This window comes from Tupaia chinensis, unplaced genomic scaffold (genome assembly GCF_000334495.1).
Source record: "Tupaia chinensis unplaced genomic scaffold, TupChi_1.0 Scaffold000477_1, whole genome shotgun sequence".
Classification (NCBI taxonomy): Eukaryota; Metazoa; Chordata; class Mammalia; order Scandentia; family Tupaiidae; genus Tupaia; species Tupaia belangeri.
The window spans coordinates 3,645,968-3,664,056 of record NW_006159986.1 but is presented as its reverse complement, the minus strand read 5'-3'; the positions used below and the strand labels follow the sequence as shown (position 1 = coordinate 3,664,056).

General features: G+C 56.2%; 3 protein-coding genes and 1 long non-coding RNA gene across 5 annotated transcripts in view; 3 read left to right on the top strand and 1 right to left on the bottom strand.

The window, feature by feature from the left end:
* The first annotated feature begins 321 nt into the window (after positions 1-321).
* Positions 322-4,702, top strand: GHDC (GH3 domain containing). Of its 2 annotated transcripts, none has more exons than XM_006156007.2 (9): positions 322-680; positions 841-1,142; positions 1,376-1,497; positions 1,641-2,142; positions 2,570-2,762; positions 2,872-2,943; positions 3,018-3,151; positions 3,519-3,604; positions 3,862-4,702. In XM_006156007.2, the coding sequence occupies exons 2-9, from the start codon at positions 854-856 to the stop codon at positions 4,078-4,080; spliced, it is 1,617 nt and encodes a 538-aa protein (XP_006156069.1). In that variant the 5' UTR covers positions 322-680; positions 841-853; the 3' UTR covers positions 4,081-4,702. The 2 variants fall into 2 exon arrangements, with proteins under 2 accessions (XP_006156069.1, XP_014446191.1); XM_014590705.1 differs by having other exon boundaries at positions 1,376-1,506.
* A 2,504-nt stretch (positions 4,703-7,206) lies between these two features.
* On the top strand, positions 7,207-8,617 carry HCRT (hypocretin neuropeptide precursor). The gene is made up of 2 exons (XM_006156057.1): positions 7,207-7,369; positions 8,172-8,617. The coding sequence occupies exons 1-2, from the start codon at positions 7,207-7,209 to the stop codon at positions 8,534-8,536; spliced, it is 528 nt and encodes a 175-aa protein (XP_006156119.1). The 3' UTR covers positions 8,537-8,617.
* Positions 8,618-10,392: 1,775 nt separating this feature from the next.
* Positions 10,393-12,156, bottom strand: LOC114009141 (uncharacterized). The gene is made up of 3 exons (XR_003550613.1): positions 11,978-12,156; positions 11,344-11,451; positions 10,393-10,627 (listed from the first exon to the last, which is right to left on the bottom strand). It is a non-coding gene; the product is annotated as an uncharacterized LOC114009141 (long non-coding RNA).
* KCNH4 (potassium voltage-gated channel subfamily H member 4) overlaps positions 11,141-18,089 on the top strand; it is a 39,268-nt gene continuing 32,319 nt past the window's right edge. Inside the window, 6 exon segments of the mRNA XM_027774777.1 lie at positions 11,141-11,381; positions 13,182-13,415; positions 13,697-13,843; positions 13,964-14,091; positions 14,928-15,171; positions 15,490-15,647. Coding sequence (XP_027630578.1) covers positions 11,306-11,381; positions 13,182-13,415; positions 13,697-13,843; positions 13,964-14,091; positions 14,928-15,171; positions 15,490-15,647 — 987 coding nt within the window. The 5' untranslated portion in view covers positions 11,141-11,305.

Sequence of the window (18,089 nt, the reverse complement as noted above, 5' to 3'; positions counted from 1 at the left end):
AACTTCTGGGGTGGGAGAAGATTGCATTTTTTTTTTAACAGTTCTTAAGCTTGAACCTGCTCCAGGATGGAGCGTGCCCCATTCCCAGTTCAGGCTGCTTAATGGCGCCTTTTTCACACTCAGCTTTCTCTTCCTTCACCTGCATGGGTTTAAGAACCACCCTACTCTGGCCCTGACTCCCCACTGACCAGCCTGGGCCGGCATCACGGAGCACACTGCCCTTAAAGGAGAAGGGCCCCTTTAAGAACACCCCAGCTCCGCCCTCAGGGCCGTGGCCGGATTTCCCTGTCTGGGCACCACCCTTTAAAGCCATCGCTCCACTATTCTGGCCGGATGTGTACTGGGACCAGAGGCACTGAAGGGCCCTGGGTGCTGGGAGAAGGCAGTAGTGGGCTGGGGCAGATGCATGTGGGCATGGACCCACTGCCCCAGGCTGAGGAAGGACACAGAACTGGGACAGGGTGGATCCTGAGAGAAAGTTAAGCCACTCGAGAGTGGACAGAGATGTCATCTGTTAAGCTGCCGCTATGTGCCAGGCTCTGTGCCAAGCCCTGTCGGTGCCTTCTGAGAGAGGTATTTTAATTCCCAGTTCACAGATAGGGAAACGGAGCTCAGAGCAGCTAGCTGAATTGCCCAGCGCCGCACAGCTGACCACTGGCAGAGGGAGGATCTGAACTCAGGTCAGTGGGACTCCAAAGGCTTGGTGGTTTCTCCTCTGCATTGCCCGTCCAGTGACTTCTTCCCAAACTGTTTTTCGGGTTCTTCTGTGTGCAATAGAGTGTGGGGGGGAACATGGGCTAACCCCTCATCGCCTCGCACTAGGAATCCTTTCTCTACCAGGAGCTGCTCTGAGATGTTGTGGCCCCTGCTGTTCCTGCTGCTGTTCCCGCTGTTCCTCCTGCTACTGTTGCTGCTGCCACCATTGGCTGTGCTTGGGCAGCAGCGGTCCCAAGATGCCAGGCTGCCCTGGCTTGCTGGCCTCCAGCACCGTGTGGCATGGGGAGTCCTGAACTGGGTAGCGGCCTGGCAGCAGTGGAGACTGGAACAGAGCACGCTGCATGTGGGCCTGAGCCAGCAGCAAGCCCTGAAGTGGTGTCTACAGGAAGCCCGGAGTCCCCACTGTCCCCTCAGGGAGAGCACAAGTGAGTTTCCAAGGGCCTGGGAGGTGACCCAAAGAGAAGGAAACATCACAGTACAATTAGATCCCAGAACCCGGAAACCCCACTCCACCACCTGGCAGACCAGAGACCCATGCTGGGTCCTTCCAGCCCCCTCCTTCCAGCCTCGTCTGGGTTCCTTCTTCAAGGCTCACCAGTATTGCTTGAAACTTGGGAAACTGACTTCATATAGAGTTTCTGGTGTCTTGGGGTTACAGACCTGAGCACTTTCCGGAATCATCTCCCCCTGACCAAGGCTGATCAGGCCCAGGAGGAAGAGTGTCGTGGGCAACTGCTGTCCCCCACCTCAAACCAGTACCATGGGGAGGCCTCTCTGCAGGTAAACCAGGTTGGCCAGAGCCCAGCCCCATCAGACACCCCTACTTGCCAAATCCTCTTATCAAGGTGGGCAAAGAACCCCCAGACTGGGACTCAGGGTCTGGCTTGGAAACCAGATCAACATCCTCTCTTGTCTCTCTCCAGGCCACCTTGTTGGGTCTGGTAGCCCTAAACAAGGCCTACCCAGGAGTGCTGGCTCCAGGAGGCACCGCCCGAGTGACCTCTACATCCCCTTGGCCCAGCCCCCTCCCCTGGCCTGGCCATGCCCTGGGCCATGTTAGCCCCCCTGAAGCCAAGGACCCTGGGGCCCTGCTGCTGGAGGCGCTGAGGTCCCCAGGGCTGAGGGCACTGGAAGCCGGGACTGCAGTTGAACTCCTGGACGTCTTCTTCGGCCTGGAGGCGGATGGCGAAGAGCTGGCAGAGGCAATAGCTGCTGGGAACCCGGGAGCGCCTCTCCCTGGACGGGCAGCGGAGCTGCGGGAGGCCCTAGAGCAGGGCCCCCGGGGACTGGCCCTTCGGCTCTGGCCAAAGCTGCAGGTGGTGGTGACACTGGATGCGGGAGGCCAGGCCGAGGCTGTGGCTGCGCTCGGGGCCTTGTGGTGCCAAGGCCTAGCCTTCTTCTCTCCCGCCTACGTTGCCTCTGGAGGTCAGCGGGACTCAGGGCAGTGAGGTGGGGCAGAGGCCGGAGGTCACATAGCCAGCTGCCTTGCATTGAGCTCTACATAATCATTTTATTTAATCCACCCCAGCATCCTGAATAGAAGGAATTAGCAGCTCCATTTAACAGATGGGGAGACTGAGGCTCATAGAGGTAGAGAGTCTGGCACGACTTCAGGCAGCACCAGGATTGACTCCCCGGTCTGCTACCTCCAGACCCACTGCACTCTGCGTCTTCCCAAGTAGGGCCTCAGAGGCAGTGCCATGAGCCTGGGGAGCCAGGAAGAAGGGGTGGAAGGGCAGCAGTAACGTCAGGTACACAGAGGATTGGGGCTTGAGGTCCAGGGTGTGGCGCTATGGCCTAGCAGAAAGCAGTGGTGTCACCAGATGATGAGGGGCTGCTTTGCTCCCCACAGCGGTGGTGGGCCTAAACCTATGGCCAGAGCAGCCCTGTGGGCTCTACCTTCTGCCCCCTGGAGCCCCCTTTATTGAGCTGCTCCCAGTCCAGAATGGAGCCCAGGAGGAGGCTGCCTCTACCTTCCTTCTGGCCAAGGCCCAGAAGGGCAAGGAGTACGAGCTGGTGCTGACTGACCACGGCAGCCTGACCAGGTGATCACCCGCCCAGCCCCTGCTGCCTCAGGCCCTCTGGACCCTGCCAGGAGCCATGGCATAAGTTAATGGGCCCATGGCCCATCTCACTCCCACTCCTCCCAACCAGATGCCGCCTGGGTGATGTGGTACAGGTCGCTGGCACCCATAATCAGTGTCCAGTTGTCAGGTTCATCTGCAGGTAAGTGACTCCCTGGGAAGCTGGGGGCTGTCCTTGTGTCCTGGACCCTACTTCCTCCTCTACCTCCTGTCCAGGCTGGGCCAGGCCCTGAGTGTGCGAGGAGAAGACATTGGTGAGGACATGTTCTCTGAGGCCCTGGGCCGGGCTGTGGGGCAGTGGCCAGGGGCCAAGCTATTGGACCATGTCTGTGTGGAGAGCCGTGTTCTGGGTAAGCTTCTGCACGGGCTCCTGCCTCCTGCACACGAATCATTTACCCTCCAACCCATACCCACCGTGCCAGGAGACCTCTAGGAAGCAGGCGAGACTCAGCCTCCTGCTGATCCTAACAGACCTTCCCCCGGGAGCTCCCATACTTCCTGCTGCGGTATCGGTATCGGTATCGGTATTGGGCCGTTTTCTTTCCTGGCCGTCTCATATTCAGGAGCAGGCTCTAGGTTCCTCTCTATCTACCCCACTCTCTACCCAGAAATTCTCTCTTCCTACAAACCTCAGAGCGGGGAGGAACAGATGGGGGCAGAGGGTGTTGGCTTTGGAAGGTCTTGGAAAGTATGTGAGCATGTGGGGGGTGTCCACAGATTCCTCCGAGGGCTCCGCTCCCCACTATGAGGTGTTTGTGGAGCTGAGAGGGCTGAGGAATCTGTCAGAGGAAAATCGAGACAAGGTAAAAGGGATGGAGATGTTCCCTTCCTTCCCTTCTGTCTGCATGCCCCCAGGGTGCCTGGAGACAGGGGAGTGATGGGGAAGGGGGGCGGAGTGGGAAGGAGGAGCTCCCTGGAGCTCTGGGAAGGGGGAATGAGTCCCGCAGACACACACTTGCATACATGAAACTCCTAAGCACACGTACCTTGGGGCACAGTCGTGCACACCCGAATGCACACTCGGGTATGCACCAGCCTTACTCCAGCCTCCTGTTCCCAGCTTGACTACTGCCTTCAGGAAGCCTCTCCCCACTACAAGTCCCTGCGGTTCCGGGGCAGCGTGGGGCCTGCCAGAGTCCACCTGGTGGGCCGGGGGGCCTTCAAAGCACTGCGGGCAGCCCTGGCTGCCGATCCCTCATCCCCCTTTCCTCCTGAGATGCCACGAGTCCTTCGGCACAGGCACCTGGCCCAGTTCCTGCAGAGGAAGGTGGTGTCCTGAGCCTGCCCACTTTTCCTGCTCCCCTCACTTATTCCTCTGGGCCTCTCCAGATGGCCAGTCCTTGGCCAGGGTCTCTGACTCTGTGTCCCCTGACATTTGGCCATCAGACACTGAATCTTAGGGAGGCCTTAGCCTCATTGACCAGTTCTGACACTTCAGGGATGTAGCTGAGGCCAGCAGTGCCGTACCCATAGATGCCGCTCGGCCAGCCTGGGGAATGCTGCTGGAGCACGCCCCCACCCCTGACAGCTGTCTCTGTCTGTGTCTCAGCTGATGGTGCCCTCGGCCTCAGTGGGATGCTTGGCCAAGGCACTGGGATGGCTCGAGGTGTGTGTTGGGGGTTAATGTCCCCAGGAGCCACCCATAGTCAAAAATGAACAGGAGTTAAAAAAAAAAAAAAAAGAAAAAGAACAGGAGTTGATGAATAAAGACCTCAGCTTCATTGTCCCAGAGTGGGACAGTTTCAAAGTGTATCCCCCAGGGCTCTGAGTCTCCAGCAGGATGAAGCCCAGCTGCACCGCAGTAACCCACCCTCACTGTGCTTCTCACCAGTTCTCCCCAATGCTTCACTACCTCTGATGCTTCCTGGGATCAGCTCTCAAATAAACCCCTTGCACTCAGAGTTTTGACTCAGGTTCTTCTTTGGGGAAACTGTGTCGTGGTCACATTTACTCCATGATTGCCCTAGCCTGGCTCTCCCTCTCCAGGCCAGCCATCCCCCTTTCAGCCCTGAGCTCCAGGCTGGGGTAGGCCCCAAGCATGAGAGCACAGTAGCCTTCAGGATTCCTACCACAATCCAGGGCAACACAGCAGACGCAGAGTCTCTTCCTCCTGCCTCCTCTGCCCCAGTGTAACCTAGTGAGGGACAGGCTTGTCCCCAACTCCCTTACCCTGCCTTGGCACTGATCCTGTTCCTGACCCAGCACCCACAAAGTGCTCCGTGGTTGGGGAGGAGAGCTGTGGTTCACATGATGCGCCACAGCAGGAAGCCAGCCCAGAGACCATCATAGTCAACTGTCCATACCAGGGAAACAGGTGGTGAGACTTGCCCTGGGCCCTGCCGCTCCTAACCAAGGGCAGCACGCATTCTAGACCAGTGATGAAGTTTCTGGTTCTGCCTCTGAAGTGCTGCTCAATTCCACGTCCCCACATCCAGCCCCTGCACTGCACCCACCCAGCCCCCTGCATTAGCCCAACTCCTTCCTGTTAAATCTTCCCATGGGAACCAGCGGGTGGTGTGATGGTTAAGGTGCTGGACTCCCACGTGACTGACTGCAGTTCAAGTCCCAGACCCAGTGGCTTGAAACTCACATCAGGCTCATGTGTATGCATGTCCAAAATCCTGAGAGAATGAAGGAGAAGGGATTGCAGCATGACCATCCCCGCTAGAGAGTGATTTTTCACTTTCTCTCTGTCTCTGTCTTCCTCTGGCAAGCACATGCACCCTATGGCAAAAACCTAAAAAAAAAAAAAAGAAAGAAAGAAAGAGAAAAAAAATCCTTCCGCAGTGGCTCCCTATTGCCCACAGGATAAAGACCAATTGACCTGATTTTAGAAAGAGACCTTGGGGGCCAGCTGGGTCCACATGGCTGACTGGGAGGTTCAAATCCCTGACCTGGTGGTTTGTAAAACACCCTGGGTGCATGTGCACACATGCCCAAAATTTAGAGAGGAGAATGGAGGAGAAGGCATTGCGGCATGGCCATGTCACCTGAGTGTGATTCCTCACTTTTTCTCTTCTCTGTCTCTCCAGCAAGCAAGCACATGTGCTCTGTAGCAAACAAAATCAAACAAAACCAGCCCTGGCCCTCACTCCTTTTCTTGCTTGAGAGAAAGTGTTCAAGGACCATACCCCTCCATCCCACAGAAGCTAAGCACTGTTACCTCCAGGCCTTTGCTCAGGTTGTCCCTTCCAGAGACTACCTTTCTCCCCAACTTTACCTGATGGGAATCTACTTTTCACATGTCTTTGAGGACTTCCTGCCCCACCCCAGGCAGAAATCATTGGCTCAACTTTGCTGACGTCTGCCAAAGTCCCTTCTTCCACTGAATTATCATTGGGCCCAAACTGCCTCTCCACCTGGGCTCAGGTATCCTTGAAAACTGGGCCAGAGTCTGTGCACACTGTTGCTCCCCAACCCAGTTCAAGGCCTGGCACAGAGCAGGAGCTCAATAAACACTGCCCTGAGGGCTGGTCCTATGGCCTAGTGGTTGAGGTTAAAAGGAGCTGGATCCCACATGACCAACTAGGGTTGGAATTCTGGCCCAGTGGATTGAAAAACACGTCAGGCATATATGCATGCATGTCCCAAATCTCAACCGAGTGGAGAGGTGAAGCAGGGATTGTGGTGTGACCATGCCCCATGAAGGGGTTGTACTTTCTCCCTCTCTGAGTCAAACAAAAAATACCCCCCCCAAGACACTACCTTGAATAAGACAGACTCGAGAGCCAGTACATGCCCTTCACCCCATGGTCGCTCAAGTGACAGTGGAATGGGATGTAGTCCCTCTCTCCTCTGGGCAGCCCACTCTCAGGAGAAGGCTGGGGAGGCAGAAGGTTTCTACCAGCTTCTGGAAGCACCAGGGCTGGCTGCTGCCTTTCCTCCCACTACCAGGCTGGGTTTCAAGGTTTCTTGTTTCAGAGTTGGCAGGACAGGCAAAAGGAAAGGAGAGAGCTGGAGGGAAGGACGGGAGAGCTAAGAAACCTTTTTCCTGAAGGAAAAAAAAAATCCCTGGAGTCTGACAAGGAGCAACAGGGAGAGGGTCTGAAGCGTGGCTGGCTCCCCATCCCCCACAGCCACGGTGTTTGCTGGGTCTCACGACTGCCTGTTCTCCTGCCTCTAATTAGCAGCCCCCCACACACATATCATTGTCGGTCAGCACCCCAGCCAAGGCCTCTTTTGTGCTCTCAGATTCCTGGGTGCAGGGTGGCCTCATTAGTGCCCGGAGACCACCTCATCTCCAGGGAGCAGGCAGACAGACAAGGGTAGGGGCGCCAGGGACACAATGATTCGGCCCCTATCTTCCAACGCTTCAGCGGCCATTCCTCGGACCCAGCCTGGAGACAGACCCCCAGCAGGAGGCTAATTTTAGACCTGCCTTTGTCTGGCCCCAGAGAAGACGCAAATGTCCCTCTTCCCGACCACCTCAGAGCACTATAAACCCCAGGTCCCTGGCAGCAGGTCACAGTGGACAGCTGCCAGGTTCCAGGCTACTCGGACCACTGCAGACATCTTTCCAGGCTGCCCCACCCTGAGCTCCAGACACAATGAACCTTCCCTCCACAAAGGTAAAGGCCCAAAGACTGAGGGGTGTCTCACCATACCACTAAGAGTGCTTGCTCAGGGGCAGGAAGAAAGGCTGAAGGGTGTCTGCCATGGGCTTGTCCTCCGTGGGCTCTGGAGGCGGGAGACTGGGTGGGCCCTGGGCAGAGAGTCCTCGGTGGCTAATCTGGGTATTTTGCTCTCCTAAGGCTTCGTGTTTATTGAGCACTTACTACAGGGCAGATGCTGTTTACACCTGCCATCTCATGTCCTGCTCCTGGTAGCTATGCATAACAGGAATTATCACCCAGGTTACAGGCGAGGAGGTCGTGTGTGTGTTCCCCCCCCCCAAGAATAGGAAGTGGGTCTAAAGCTGTTTCCCCTGCCAGGGAGCCAGCAGATGAGATGGAGTCCTGCCAGTCTCCAGTTTCCATATGCGAGCTGCTAAGGGCAGGGGAGGACTAAATAGGGTCTGTTTCCCAGAGCTCACAGCTTCAGGTGCAGACAGACTCAGACTAGCCTGTCTGCGGGTGGAGTGGTAAGCGCTCTAATTGAGGTACAATGGATATTCATTCTGCCCGGGGTCTCAAAGATCAGAGGAGATGGTGGAGATGTTCTGCTGGGTCCTGAAGGGTGAGAGGGTAAAAGGAGACGCATGGGAGCTTTCTGACAGTAACAGCGCAGGGGCAGGAAAACTAAGTGACAGTGGGGGTGGGGGGGAGCGCAGGACAGGAGCTGGCTCGGGCCCAGCTGGACAGGGCTTGGGCCTGGGGGCTGGTTGCCCACGCGGCGGGAAGACCCTCCAGCGTCCTGTCTCCGCCTCCCCAGGTCTCCTGCCGCTCCTGCTGCTGCTGCTGCTGCTGCCTCCCGCGCTGCTGTCTCCCGGGGCGGCCGCGCAGCCCCTGCCCGACTGCTGTCGACAGAAGACGTGCTCCTGCCGCCTCTACGAGCTGCTGCACGGCGCGGGCAATCACGCAGCCGGCATCCTCACGCTGGGCAAGAGGCGGCCGGGGCCCCCAGGCCTCCAGGGTCGGCTGCAGCGCCTCCTGCAGGCGAGCGGCAACCATGCGGCCGGCATCTTGACCATGGGCCGCCGCGCAGGCGCAGAGTCAGCGCCGCGCCCCTGCGCCGGGCGCCGTTGTCCTGTGGTGGCCGCTACTTCTATCGCTCCAGGAGGACGGTCAGGGGTCTGAGCCCCACCCTTTCCCTGCTCTCTTCCCTTTGCCCACCTAGTGTCAGCTCCCAGATAAATGGCAATAAAGAGGAGTTCCGATTCATGCAGCTCGTCTCTGTGCCTGCGTGGTCTCATCCAGCCCTCTAGGGGGCATGAGAGCGTCCTACATGTATATAAAGACTTGAGGGCCCCGGAAGCTCAGTCCGATTCATGCAGCTCGTCTCTGTGCCTGCGTGGTCTCATCCAGCCCTCTAGGGGGCATGAGAGCGTCCTACATGTAAACTCTATAAAGACTTGAGGGCCCCCGAAGCTCAGCTCTGGGCACCAGTCTCTCAGCGTGTTTATCGTTGAGACCAAAACACTCTTAGTTGGAGAACTCTCAGTGCAAGGAACCGGGCACAGGCATTTGTGCGGAGAGAGCCGCCCATGTGCGTGCTTGGAGGGGGATTGCGGGACAGATGCGTCACATGAGGCTCTACTAGTCATTTTGTATGGAGGCCTTTTTGGAGAGACACATGCCCGCAGAAAGAGCAAGGAAGGCTGCAAAGAGGAGTGGAATCTGCCTGGAACGGGTGGGAGTTGAGCCTGACATTAGGACAGGGAATATGAGTTTCAGCTATGAATTGTCCAGAGTGGCTGCAGCAGAGGTATAGAGTGTACTTTGCTTTTGCTTTTTTTTTTTTTTTTTGGTAGATAACTAGTAGCCACAGGAAGTTCTTAAGCAGGGAGGAGGCAAAATATTTCTGCAACTCTAGCTGAAGACACCTGTTATCGGTTGAATTGTGTTCCTCCCCAAATCCATACATTTAACCCCCAACCCTTCAGAATGTGACTTTGTTTGGAAATAAGAGTACTTGCAGATGTAATTAGTTAAGATGAGGTCATACAAGAGCAGGGAAGACCTCAGATTCCTGACTGGCAGCCTCATATAAAGGGAATTGGGGCACAGAAATACACAGGGAGAAACCCTTCTGCATGAAAGTAGAGATTGGAGTAATGCATGTACAAGCCACAGAATGCCAAGATTGCCAGCAATCCATTAGAAGCTGCGGGAGAGGCATGCAACATGTTTGAAAGAACCAAGCCTGCTTTCCCTTTAATCTTGGACAGACTTCTAGCTTCTAGAACTGTAAGACAATAGATTTCTGTTGCTTAAGCTAGCCACTCTGTGGTACTTCATTATAGTAGCCCTAGAAAACTAGCATAGCGGGCCAACCCATGGTGTGGTGGTTAAGGTAGCTGGATCCCATGCGGCTGACTGCAGGGTTTGGGTCCCAGATCTGCTGGCTTAAAAAACATTCCAGGTGTATGTACACGTGTACATCCAAAATCCCAAGAGGGGAATGAAAGATGGCGTGGTCATCCCTCCTATGAATGGGGAGAGGTGTCTTTCTAACTTTTTGTCTCTCTCTCTAGGAAATGTGCACATCTTGGGGGAAACAAATACAAAAACATAACAAAAGTACAGACACAGGAAGATGTGGCACTTTTTAGCCATCTAACATTCCAGAAAAGCCTGCCTTCCCACCTGCCCAGGTTTCCACTCCCTCTGATTTTAGCTGTTTGGTCCTGGAAAGTAGCCATACTCAGCCAGGGCACTTGGCTGCCTCAATAATTTTCTGCTTAGGTGGTGAGAAAGTCCTGTGTCTGGTGTCCCCTGGGTCCCTACTGCTGCTGCGTTTGTTCCGTCTTGGAGAAGATCAAAGTCCACCTGTGCATCCTTGGAGGTTTACAAACCATGACTCTGCCCACCTCAAAACTAACTTTCTCAGGCCCAAACTGGCCTCCAGCCTCTCTTCCACTTGACGGGCAGGAAAGGGAAAGAAGGTTAAATCAAGATGGTAAGAAGAGGGAGAACAAAGAGGCAACTGCCCTCCAAGACATTTATTTTGTGCCAAAGACATGCATTATGCCATCATACTCTTACAATAATTGCATGAGGTAAGATTCATTAGCTTCATCTTGCAGATGAGTAAAGTGAGGCTTCCAGAGGCTGTCACACAGGCTGTCCAGCTCCCCAGGCTGTCCAGAGCTGGAGTTCCACCTGCTGCACCAAAGTCTTTTCACCCCACCGCCTGCTTTGCTCAGAGGTGCAGGGTACTCTAGGCAACTGAGGCAGAAGGAGATAGTTAGGGTGCTTTCTAGGAGGTGGGGGTTCCAAACCTTCGGGTTGTTGATTCCCCATTGGGGCAAAACCAATCTTTTAACCCTTGCTATCTCACTGGAGCAAGAGGCCTGGAGGCGCTGCGGAATACGCTAACTCCAGCAGGCGGCACTGTGAATCAGGCACAGTCCCAGCGTGGGCAGCGCGCGGGGAAACCCGCGAGGTGGAGCCACGGGGAGCAGCCTGGTAGCCACGCGAGGGGGCGTGGCCACCCGAAAGGGGCGTGTCTGTCTCTCAAGCCCCGCCCCACCACTTCAGGCCTTCCCTCCCGGTGGGCGAGTCCGGAATTCTCTCCTCGAGAGACGCGCGTGGGCCGCTCCCCTCTGGGAGGAGGGCTGCTGAGAGGGGTGCGAGTGTCGTTGACGGCCCCTCCCCGTGCGGGGCCACGTGGCGGGCGCGGGCCGAGCCCGGGGGGCCGGGCCTGTGGGGAGGTGGGGGGGGACCGAGGCGGCGCCGAGTGAAGCCGAGAACTACGGGGTTCGGAGCAGAGAGGTAGCGGCTAGAGGGACGGGAGGAGGCAGGCGGGCGCATGGGGCGCCCCGGCCTCGCCGGCAGCGCGCCTCCTCCGGCCCGGCCGAGCTGAACGCTCCCCAGCGCAGCGACTCGAACCCGCGCCCCGGGGCCATGCCGGTCATGAAGGGGTTGCTGGCCCCGCAAAATACCTTCTTGGACACCATAGCCACCCGCTTTGACGGCACGCGTGAGTGGGGCGGAGGCTGGAGCTGGGATTTCAAGCTGGGGGCCAAGTCTGGGCGATTCGGCTCGGTCCCCTGGATGTGGTGAGATACGAGGCAAGGAGAGAGAATGGAGTTGAGGGTCTAGAAACTCCCGAAGCCGCGGTAAAGGGACCAGGCAGGGAGTGCCCTGTGAGGGGAGGAGGGGAAAGGGCCAACAGAGTGGGGGGCTAAGGTTAGGGGGTGTGACTCAGGCAGAAGAGGCTCTTTGTGCGGCAAAACGCAGAAGGGGCCTTGGGAGCCGCCCACTCCCGGGCGGAACTGTGCTGGGGGCGTGAATGGGGGTATCAGAGACACGGAGGTGGGACAAAGTAGCCGGCCGTTTTGAGCTCTTTTCTGACTACTCCAGCTCCTGTATGCTCCAGGGGGAGGAAAAAAAAAAAGACAGAGATAAAAGATCAAAGATCGGGCTCTGGAAATACCTAGCTTGGATTAAGGTCATGCGCCCTCAAATTATGGGACGTCTGTGTCTGAGGTGGGTGAGGCGGAAGGAAGGGGGCGATCGGTGCGAAGGAAGGAACTCCCTGCTCGCCCACCCCAGCTGGGGTTACAGGTTCAGCACCTTGGACAGCCGCACTACTTCTTCCCTGTCTCTTCTCCCGCCATGACTTCTTCCTTCTCTGCAGCCAAGACATCTCCCCCTTCCCCCTTGGGAATCCTGGCTGGGATCTGGAGGGTGGGGGAGCTGTACCCGAGGGCGGAAACTGAGCCACTGGGGCTCTACCCGCCTCCCCACCCTCCCTGCCCCACTCACCTCCCTTGTTTCCATAGCGCCCATCACCCAGGCAACAGGCCACGGGATGGAAGAAGGAGGCTGCGCCCAGGGCCCAGTGCCTCCCAGGCCCCTCAGAGTCCCCATTAGCTGCCCTGACCCCAGACACTCATCCCTCCTGGTGCCTCTGGACCAGTTGTCTCGGGCCCATCTCTAAGTTGAGACTCTGGGGTGGCTGGAGCTCCTACTGGAGCAGGAAGGAACCGGCTTAGGTTTTGCTGCTGGGGGTTACTGGAGTTATACCTTCAAAACCTTCTCCTGTCAGACTTTGAGCACTGGGGACAGACCACCTGCAATTAACTAAAGGAATATAAAAGGTGGACTTTTCCCTCAAGACATACTCTTCACTGTCTTGCCCCCATCCACACTATGGAGAGTCGGGAGTTCGGATAACCTTTGTCTTTTGGTTTCCGATCAATAAAATGGGTATGATATCACCAGGATCTTATGGATATGTTCTGAAAGCTGAACAAATGTGGGGAAATCATTTTGACTTATTATGTACCAGAACTTATTCTCCCCAAGTTAACTCGTGTAACTATCACAACAACCAGATGAGGAAGATATATTACACCCCACTTTGCAGATAAGGAAGCTGAGACACAGAAGAGGTAATGAACTTGCCCTAGGTCATGCAGTCAGTTAAGCAGCAAGCGGAGGGATCTGGAGCCCTTGCCCTTACCATGCTGTCTGCCTTCTGCAGTAAGAGCCCACCAGCTTGAAGGCAGGGAGATGTACCGCATGACCTGTTAGGTTCCTTCTGCAGCCCCCCAAGCAGTCCTTGCCTACGTTATCTGTCACCCTTGAGTCCTTGTCTCTTTGCTTTATCTCTTCTTACTCTCATTTTGAATATCCCAAAGAGGGATTAGGAACCACTTGGAAGCCTGGGCAACTTCTGGCTCTGAGATCTCTTTCCACAACTTGGAGGTGCTGCCCACCCAGAAGCTAGCTTCTCTCCTGGCCTTGTCTTAATCTTGACCTCTTCTTTCTACAGACAGTAACTTCTTGCTGGCCAATGCACAGGGCCCACGTGGCTTCCCCATTGTCTACTGCTCTGACGGCTTCTGTGAGCTCACAGGCTACGGTCGCACCGAAGTCATGCAGAAAACCTGCAGCTGCCGTTTCCTCTATGGCCCAGAAACTAGTGAGCCAGCCTTGCAGCGACTGCACAAAGCCCTGGAGGGCCACCAGGAGCACCGGGCTGAAATCTGCTTCTATCGCAAGGATGGTGAGGGGCCCGTTCTGCAGCTCTGCCCACACTTGGGGCCTTACTCAGAGTCCACTGGGCACAGTAGAAGCCTGGGTGCTCATCCCCAAACTGCCACAAGCTGACTATGTGACTGAGTGCATCCCTGGCCTTCTCTGGGCCTCAGTTTCCCCACTTGGAAGATGGAGGAGTTGGCTCTGGGGTTCCTTCGAGCTTTTACCATGTCCAGCAACGAAAGGGGTAGGGATACCAGTGTGCCATGAGCTGCTCACCTCCTCTTCCCCTCTCTTCAACGCCTACAGGCTCAGCCTTTTGGTGCCTCCTGGACATGATGCCTATCAAGAATGAGATGGGGGAAGTCGTGCTGTTCCTATTTTCCTTCAAGGACATCACTCAGAGTGGAGGCCCAGGACTTGGCCCTGCAGGAGGCCATGGAGACAGTAATCATGGTAACCGCAAGTCTGGGCAGGAGGCCCGAATGGTCAGAAGTCTGTGCTTGAGGTTTTTTTTTTCCCTCCCCAGCCTCATGGGGTGTACTGCAACTTCTCTCTGCACCTTGTTCCCAACAGAAAACTCCGTTGGCAGGAGGGGTGCCAGCTCAAAACTTCGATCTGCCAGGAGACAGAGCCGTACTGTCCTACACCGACTGACTGGCCACTTTGGCCGCCGGAGCCAGGGAGACATGAAGACCAATAATGTGAGTCCTTTCTGCATCCCAACATCTTTCAAGTCCTCCAGCCTTGACTGGGAGGCACCTCTGCTCCTGCCTCCCATTTCTCTGTCCGTCTGATCTCTCTCCACTGGCTTGCTCCTCCCCTGCCCGATTCCCACATACTCGCCTCTGCTCCACCCCATACTCCCCCCCACACCTCTATCAATCCCCATATCCCTTGCTTCCTTAGGTGACTGGCATTGCTCTGCTTTGATGGCGTCACGGGAGGGCTCTGGCAGCTGTCACATGCCCTACCCCCTGGGTGATAGGGTTATATCATGAGGGAAAAAGCACAAGCTGCTGTGGTCCTATGGAGAGAGCCCTACTGAGGGCCTGGCATCTGTCCCATGTACCACCTCCCAGGATCCTGAAAGGGCCAGGGGATTAATTCTCCACCCCTCTGTGTAGTCTGCTAGGACTACACAGCCCAGGGGTAAGTGTTGCCAGCACTTGACCCCCAGGGCATACTCAGTCCCCTTCCTCTGGATTCCCAGAACCCAGGAGAAACTTAAAAAGAAAACTAGTTACCCCTCAAGCTAAGGCATGTGCCTGATTTGTCATAATCCCCTTGTCAAGAAGGGTTGAGTGTCAAGCCTTATAAATACCCCCACAAAATGTGATTGGTTCAGAAAGGAGCTTGGGAGAAGCTTGGCAGTATCTGGTGCCAGCCTCTGAACCCCTCTCCTGTGCCTTCTATCTCTATTCACAGTCACCCTTCTAGTGCCTGCCTCCCCCTTTCCGCATCCCCTGCTTCTCCTCCCCCCCAGCCTTGGCTCCTCTTTCCCCCCAAGTGTTCCCAACCGCCACCCCTTTCCCCTTAGAACGTGTTTGAGCCAAAGCCATCAGTGCCCGAGTACAAGGTGGCCTCCGTGGGGGGGTCCCGCTGCCTCCTCCTCCACTACAGCGTCCCCAAGGCTGTCTGGGATGGCCTCATCCTCCTCGCCACCTTCTACGTTGCGGTCACCGTCCCCTACAACGTCTGCTTCGCGGGTGATGACGACACCCCCATCACTTCCCGACACACCCTCGTCAGCGACATTGCCGTGGAGATGCTCTTCATTCTGGGTCAGACACTGCTCCACCTACTGTGGTGGGTGGCCTGGGGGGCCCACTCGGCCAAGCCTCCCTCCGTTCTGTGCCTGCAGGACTGAGATCCTTTCTGGGTCTTTAATCTCCACTGACTCATGGACCCTGACCCCTGCAGCCTTCAGCCTTGTGACCTATCCTCCCTAAAGACCAGCCAGAAGCCTAGTCTATCCCTGCCATTCCTGCCTCTCCTCCATTCTGGTTTCCAAGGCTTGTTCCCAGCTTGCCCAGTTCCTTGACCCCTTGCCCTGAGTCTCCAGGCCCAGGCCCCCTAGTAACAGCCTCTTACACCCCCAGATATCATCTTGAACTTCCGCACCACCTATGTCTCCCAGTCCGGTCAAGTGATCTCTGCTCCTCGTTCCATTGGCCTCCACTACCTGGCCACCTGGTTCTTCGTCGACCTTATTGCCGCTCTGCCCTTTGACCTCCTTTACGTCTTCAACATCACCGTGGTGAGCGACCCCCGTCCTACCATGCAGCCCAGCCTCCAGCTTCAGCATAGCACCTCCCTTTAGGAGACGGACCCCAAACCCAGATACAGATCTTCCCATCAGTCCATCTGCAAATGTTTATCCGGCACCTCTGTGGGCACAGCCGTGTGCTAGATACTGGCAAGGAGCTGAGAGGGTCTGTGCTCTTGGAGAGCTCTGCTCACAATCTTTGAGGGAAGCTGAGACAAATGAAAAGCTAACTATGGCTATACAGGCGGCATTGGTCTGATGCCAAATGAGGGGTACTTTTCACATTTTTATTTAACAAACAACCGATGAGCATTTAGCTGTCTGCAAAGCACTGTGCGGGGCATGGTCACTGTGGGGAGAAGGGACAAGAATTCAGCCTGCAGCCAGCTGAGCTGGTGAGGGAGCAGGAATACTGGAGGGGACATCAGGGACAGAAGAGGCATTCAGGAGTGGAAGATGGGGTCCAGTGCGGCTGCACTGAGGCTGGGTTGACCTTGGAGTTCCAGCCTGGAACATGAGCATAAAATCGTGTAAAAGCTGTCTCAAATCTGTCCAGCACCTGGGAGGCAGAAGCACCGCAGGTGGGCAGAGGCTGGAGTGGGCTGGAAGGGTTCCTGGGGTAGTAGAGCTGACCTTGAATGGGGAGTAGGATTTGGCTGGCAGGAGAGAGTGCGTTTGGGGGAGCATAAGTCAAGACCAGGAGCTTGAGGCTGTTGGTGGATGTGGGGAAAAGAAGATGCCAGAACCAGTGTCATCCTGGCTCTCTGGGGACTGCCTGGAAGTGCCCTGAGCAGTCAGCTTAGACCAGCCAGCAGAGAGCATGTCTTCTCAAGCCCAGGGTGAGGCAGCCCCCCATGTCCCCAGACCCCCTCGGCTGTTGGGTGGGGAGATGGAAAGCAGTTTCCTTGTATGCTCTCCCGCTGCACTCAGCTATAGCAGGAAACCACCTACACGCAGCCGGATTTAACTAGCCGCCAACGGGCTGTGGGCCTCGTCTCCTGGCTGTGCACATGTGTGTGCACGCTCCCACACACGTGCATGTGTGTATGTTTGTCCCAAGGCTCTGGCCATTCTGAGCAGAGCCCCCCACCCTTTTTAGGAGTGGCCCCCTCCTGCTCTGTGCCCATCAGGCTGTATCAGCCTGGAAGATGGCTGTCCCTGGGGAAGAAGGAGCGCTGCAGAGTCCCCTGCCCCTCCTCTCAGGAAGTCCCCTCCTCCGGTACCTTTGGGAGCACTTTACAGTTCACTACATCCTTTCACACACATCTCATAGTTAACCCTTCAGGGCAGACTCTCTTATCCTTCTTTCTCAGAGGTAGATGCCAAGGCTCAGAGAGGTTAAACGACTCGCTGAAGGTCAAATAGCTAGCAGTGGCAGGCAGGAGATTAGAATCAGAGCTTCAGACTCCTAGTCTTGTATTCTTCCCAGCATCCCGCCCTGCTTCCCAGGGAACCAGGTACCTGACTGATGATCTGGTTTAAGGAAGGTGAGGAGCAACAGTGGGGCCCGAGAGAGGCGGAGCAGAGACACAGGTTAGGTAGGCACTGGCAGAGCTGTGGCCTTGGAAGAGCCTCACAGGTTCCCTTCCAGTGCCTGCCAATCCCTTTCCCCATCCCCTGCTTCTCCCTGGCCTGGGACATTCTGGTCCAAGGAGAATGAAAAAGGGCCCTAAGGGAAAGGGGCCCAGGAGCAGGTGACTGAGGGAAACCCTAAAGGACTCAAGTCTGGAGCCAGGAGCTCTGGGAGCTGGGAGCTGGGGTATTAAACCCTGAGGAAGGAGGATCAGGGCCAGCTCCTATCCAGCTCCTTTGCCTAAAATGAGAGAAAACAGCATGAAGTGGTTCAGGAGCTGTGCAGGGCCAGAGCCACGTGGGAAGTTCCTGGAGGCCCCTCCAAGGGGGCAGTGAGGGCCTTCGCACCAAGTGCCCAGCCCTACCCACTAAGCTGCCTCCTCCCCAAAGACAATTCCCTGTTCCTCATCTCCAAGACTGGGAGGCTAACTGAAGTAGAAATAGTCACAATGAGAAGAGAAGCTGCAGTCATATTAGCGAGTGTTTCAGGACCCTTGTGGTGCCATTGGCTCCATCAACCCCTGGAGCAGCCCAGGCTCCCTCAGGGCCTGCTTCTGCTCCCCTTCAGTTCTTCACCCCATCTGTGGCTGATCCATAAGGGAAGGGTTTCGAAACTCCCTCCAGTCCTCAAGCCTCTTGCCTGTTCACACTCCACCATGTTTCTCCATGTCAGGGTCTGGGGTGACCTCCTTCACAATTGCTGTCATCACTGACAACCAGCTTTTGCCCACAGCAAGGACAGATTATGCCTAGGACGCTGGGGCTTTGAGCTGAGCCCTGCAGCAATCATCCTGACTCTCCCCTGCCTCTGGCCAGGACTGGCTTCTCCCCCATCCCGCCATACTAAGAGACAGTGGCGCG

Bases quoted from the DNA above. Each gene is read 5' to 3' on its own strand.
- HCRT (XM_006156057.1), top strand. From the start codon at position 7,207: ATGTCCCTCTTCCCGACCACCTCAGAGCACTATAAACCCCAGGTCCCT. The intron at 7,370-8,171 runs GTAAAGGCCCAA...CCGCCTCCCCAG, and splicing joins TGAACCTTCCCTCCACAAAG to GTCTCCTGCCGCTCCTGCTG.
- GHDC (XM_014590705.1), top strand. From the start codon at position 854: ATGTTGTGGCCCCTGCTGTTCCTGCTGCTGTTCCCGCTGTTCCTCCTG. The intron at 2,143-2,569 runs GTCAGCGGGACT...TGCTCCCCACAG, and splicing joins CGCCTACGTTGCCTCTGGAG to CGGTGGTGGGCCTAAACCTA. The intron at 3,152-3,518 runs GTAAGCTTCTGC...GGGTGTCCACAG, and splicing joins TGTGGAGAGCCGTGTTCTGG to ATTCCTCCGAGGGCTCCGCT.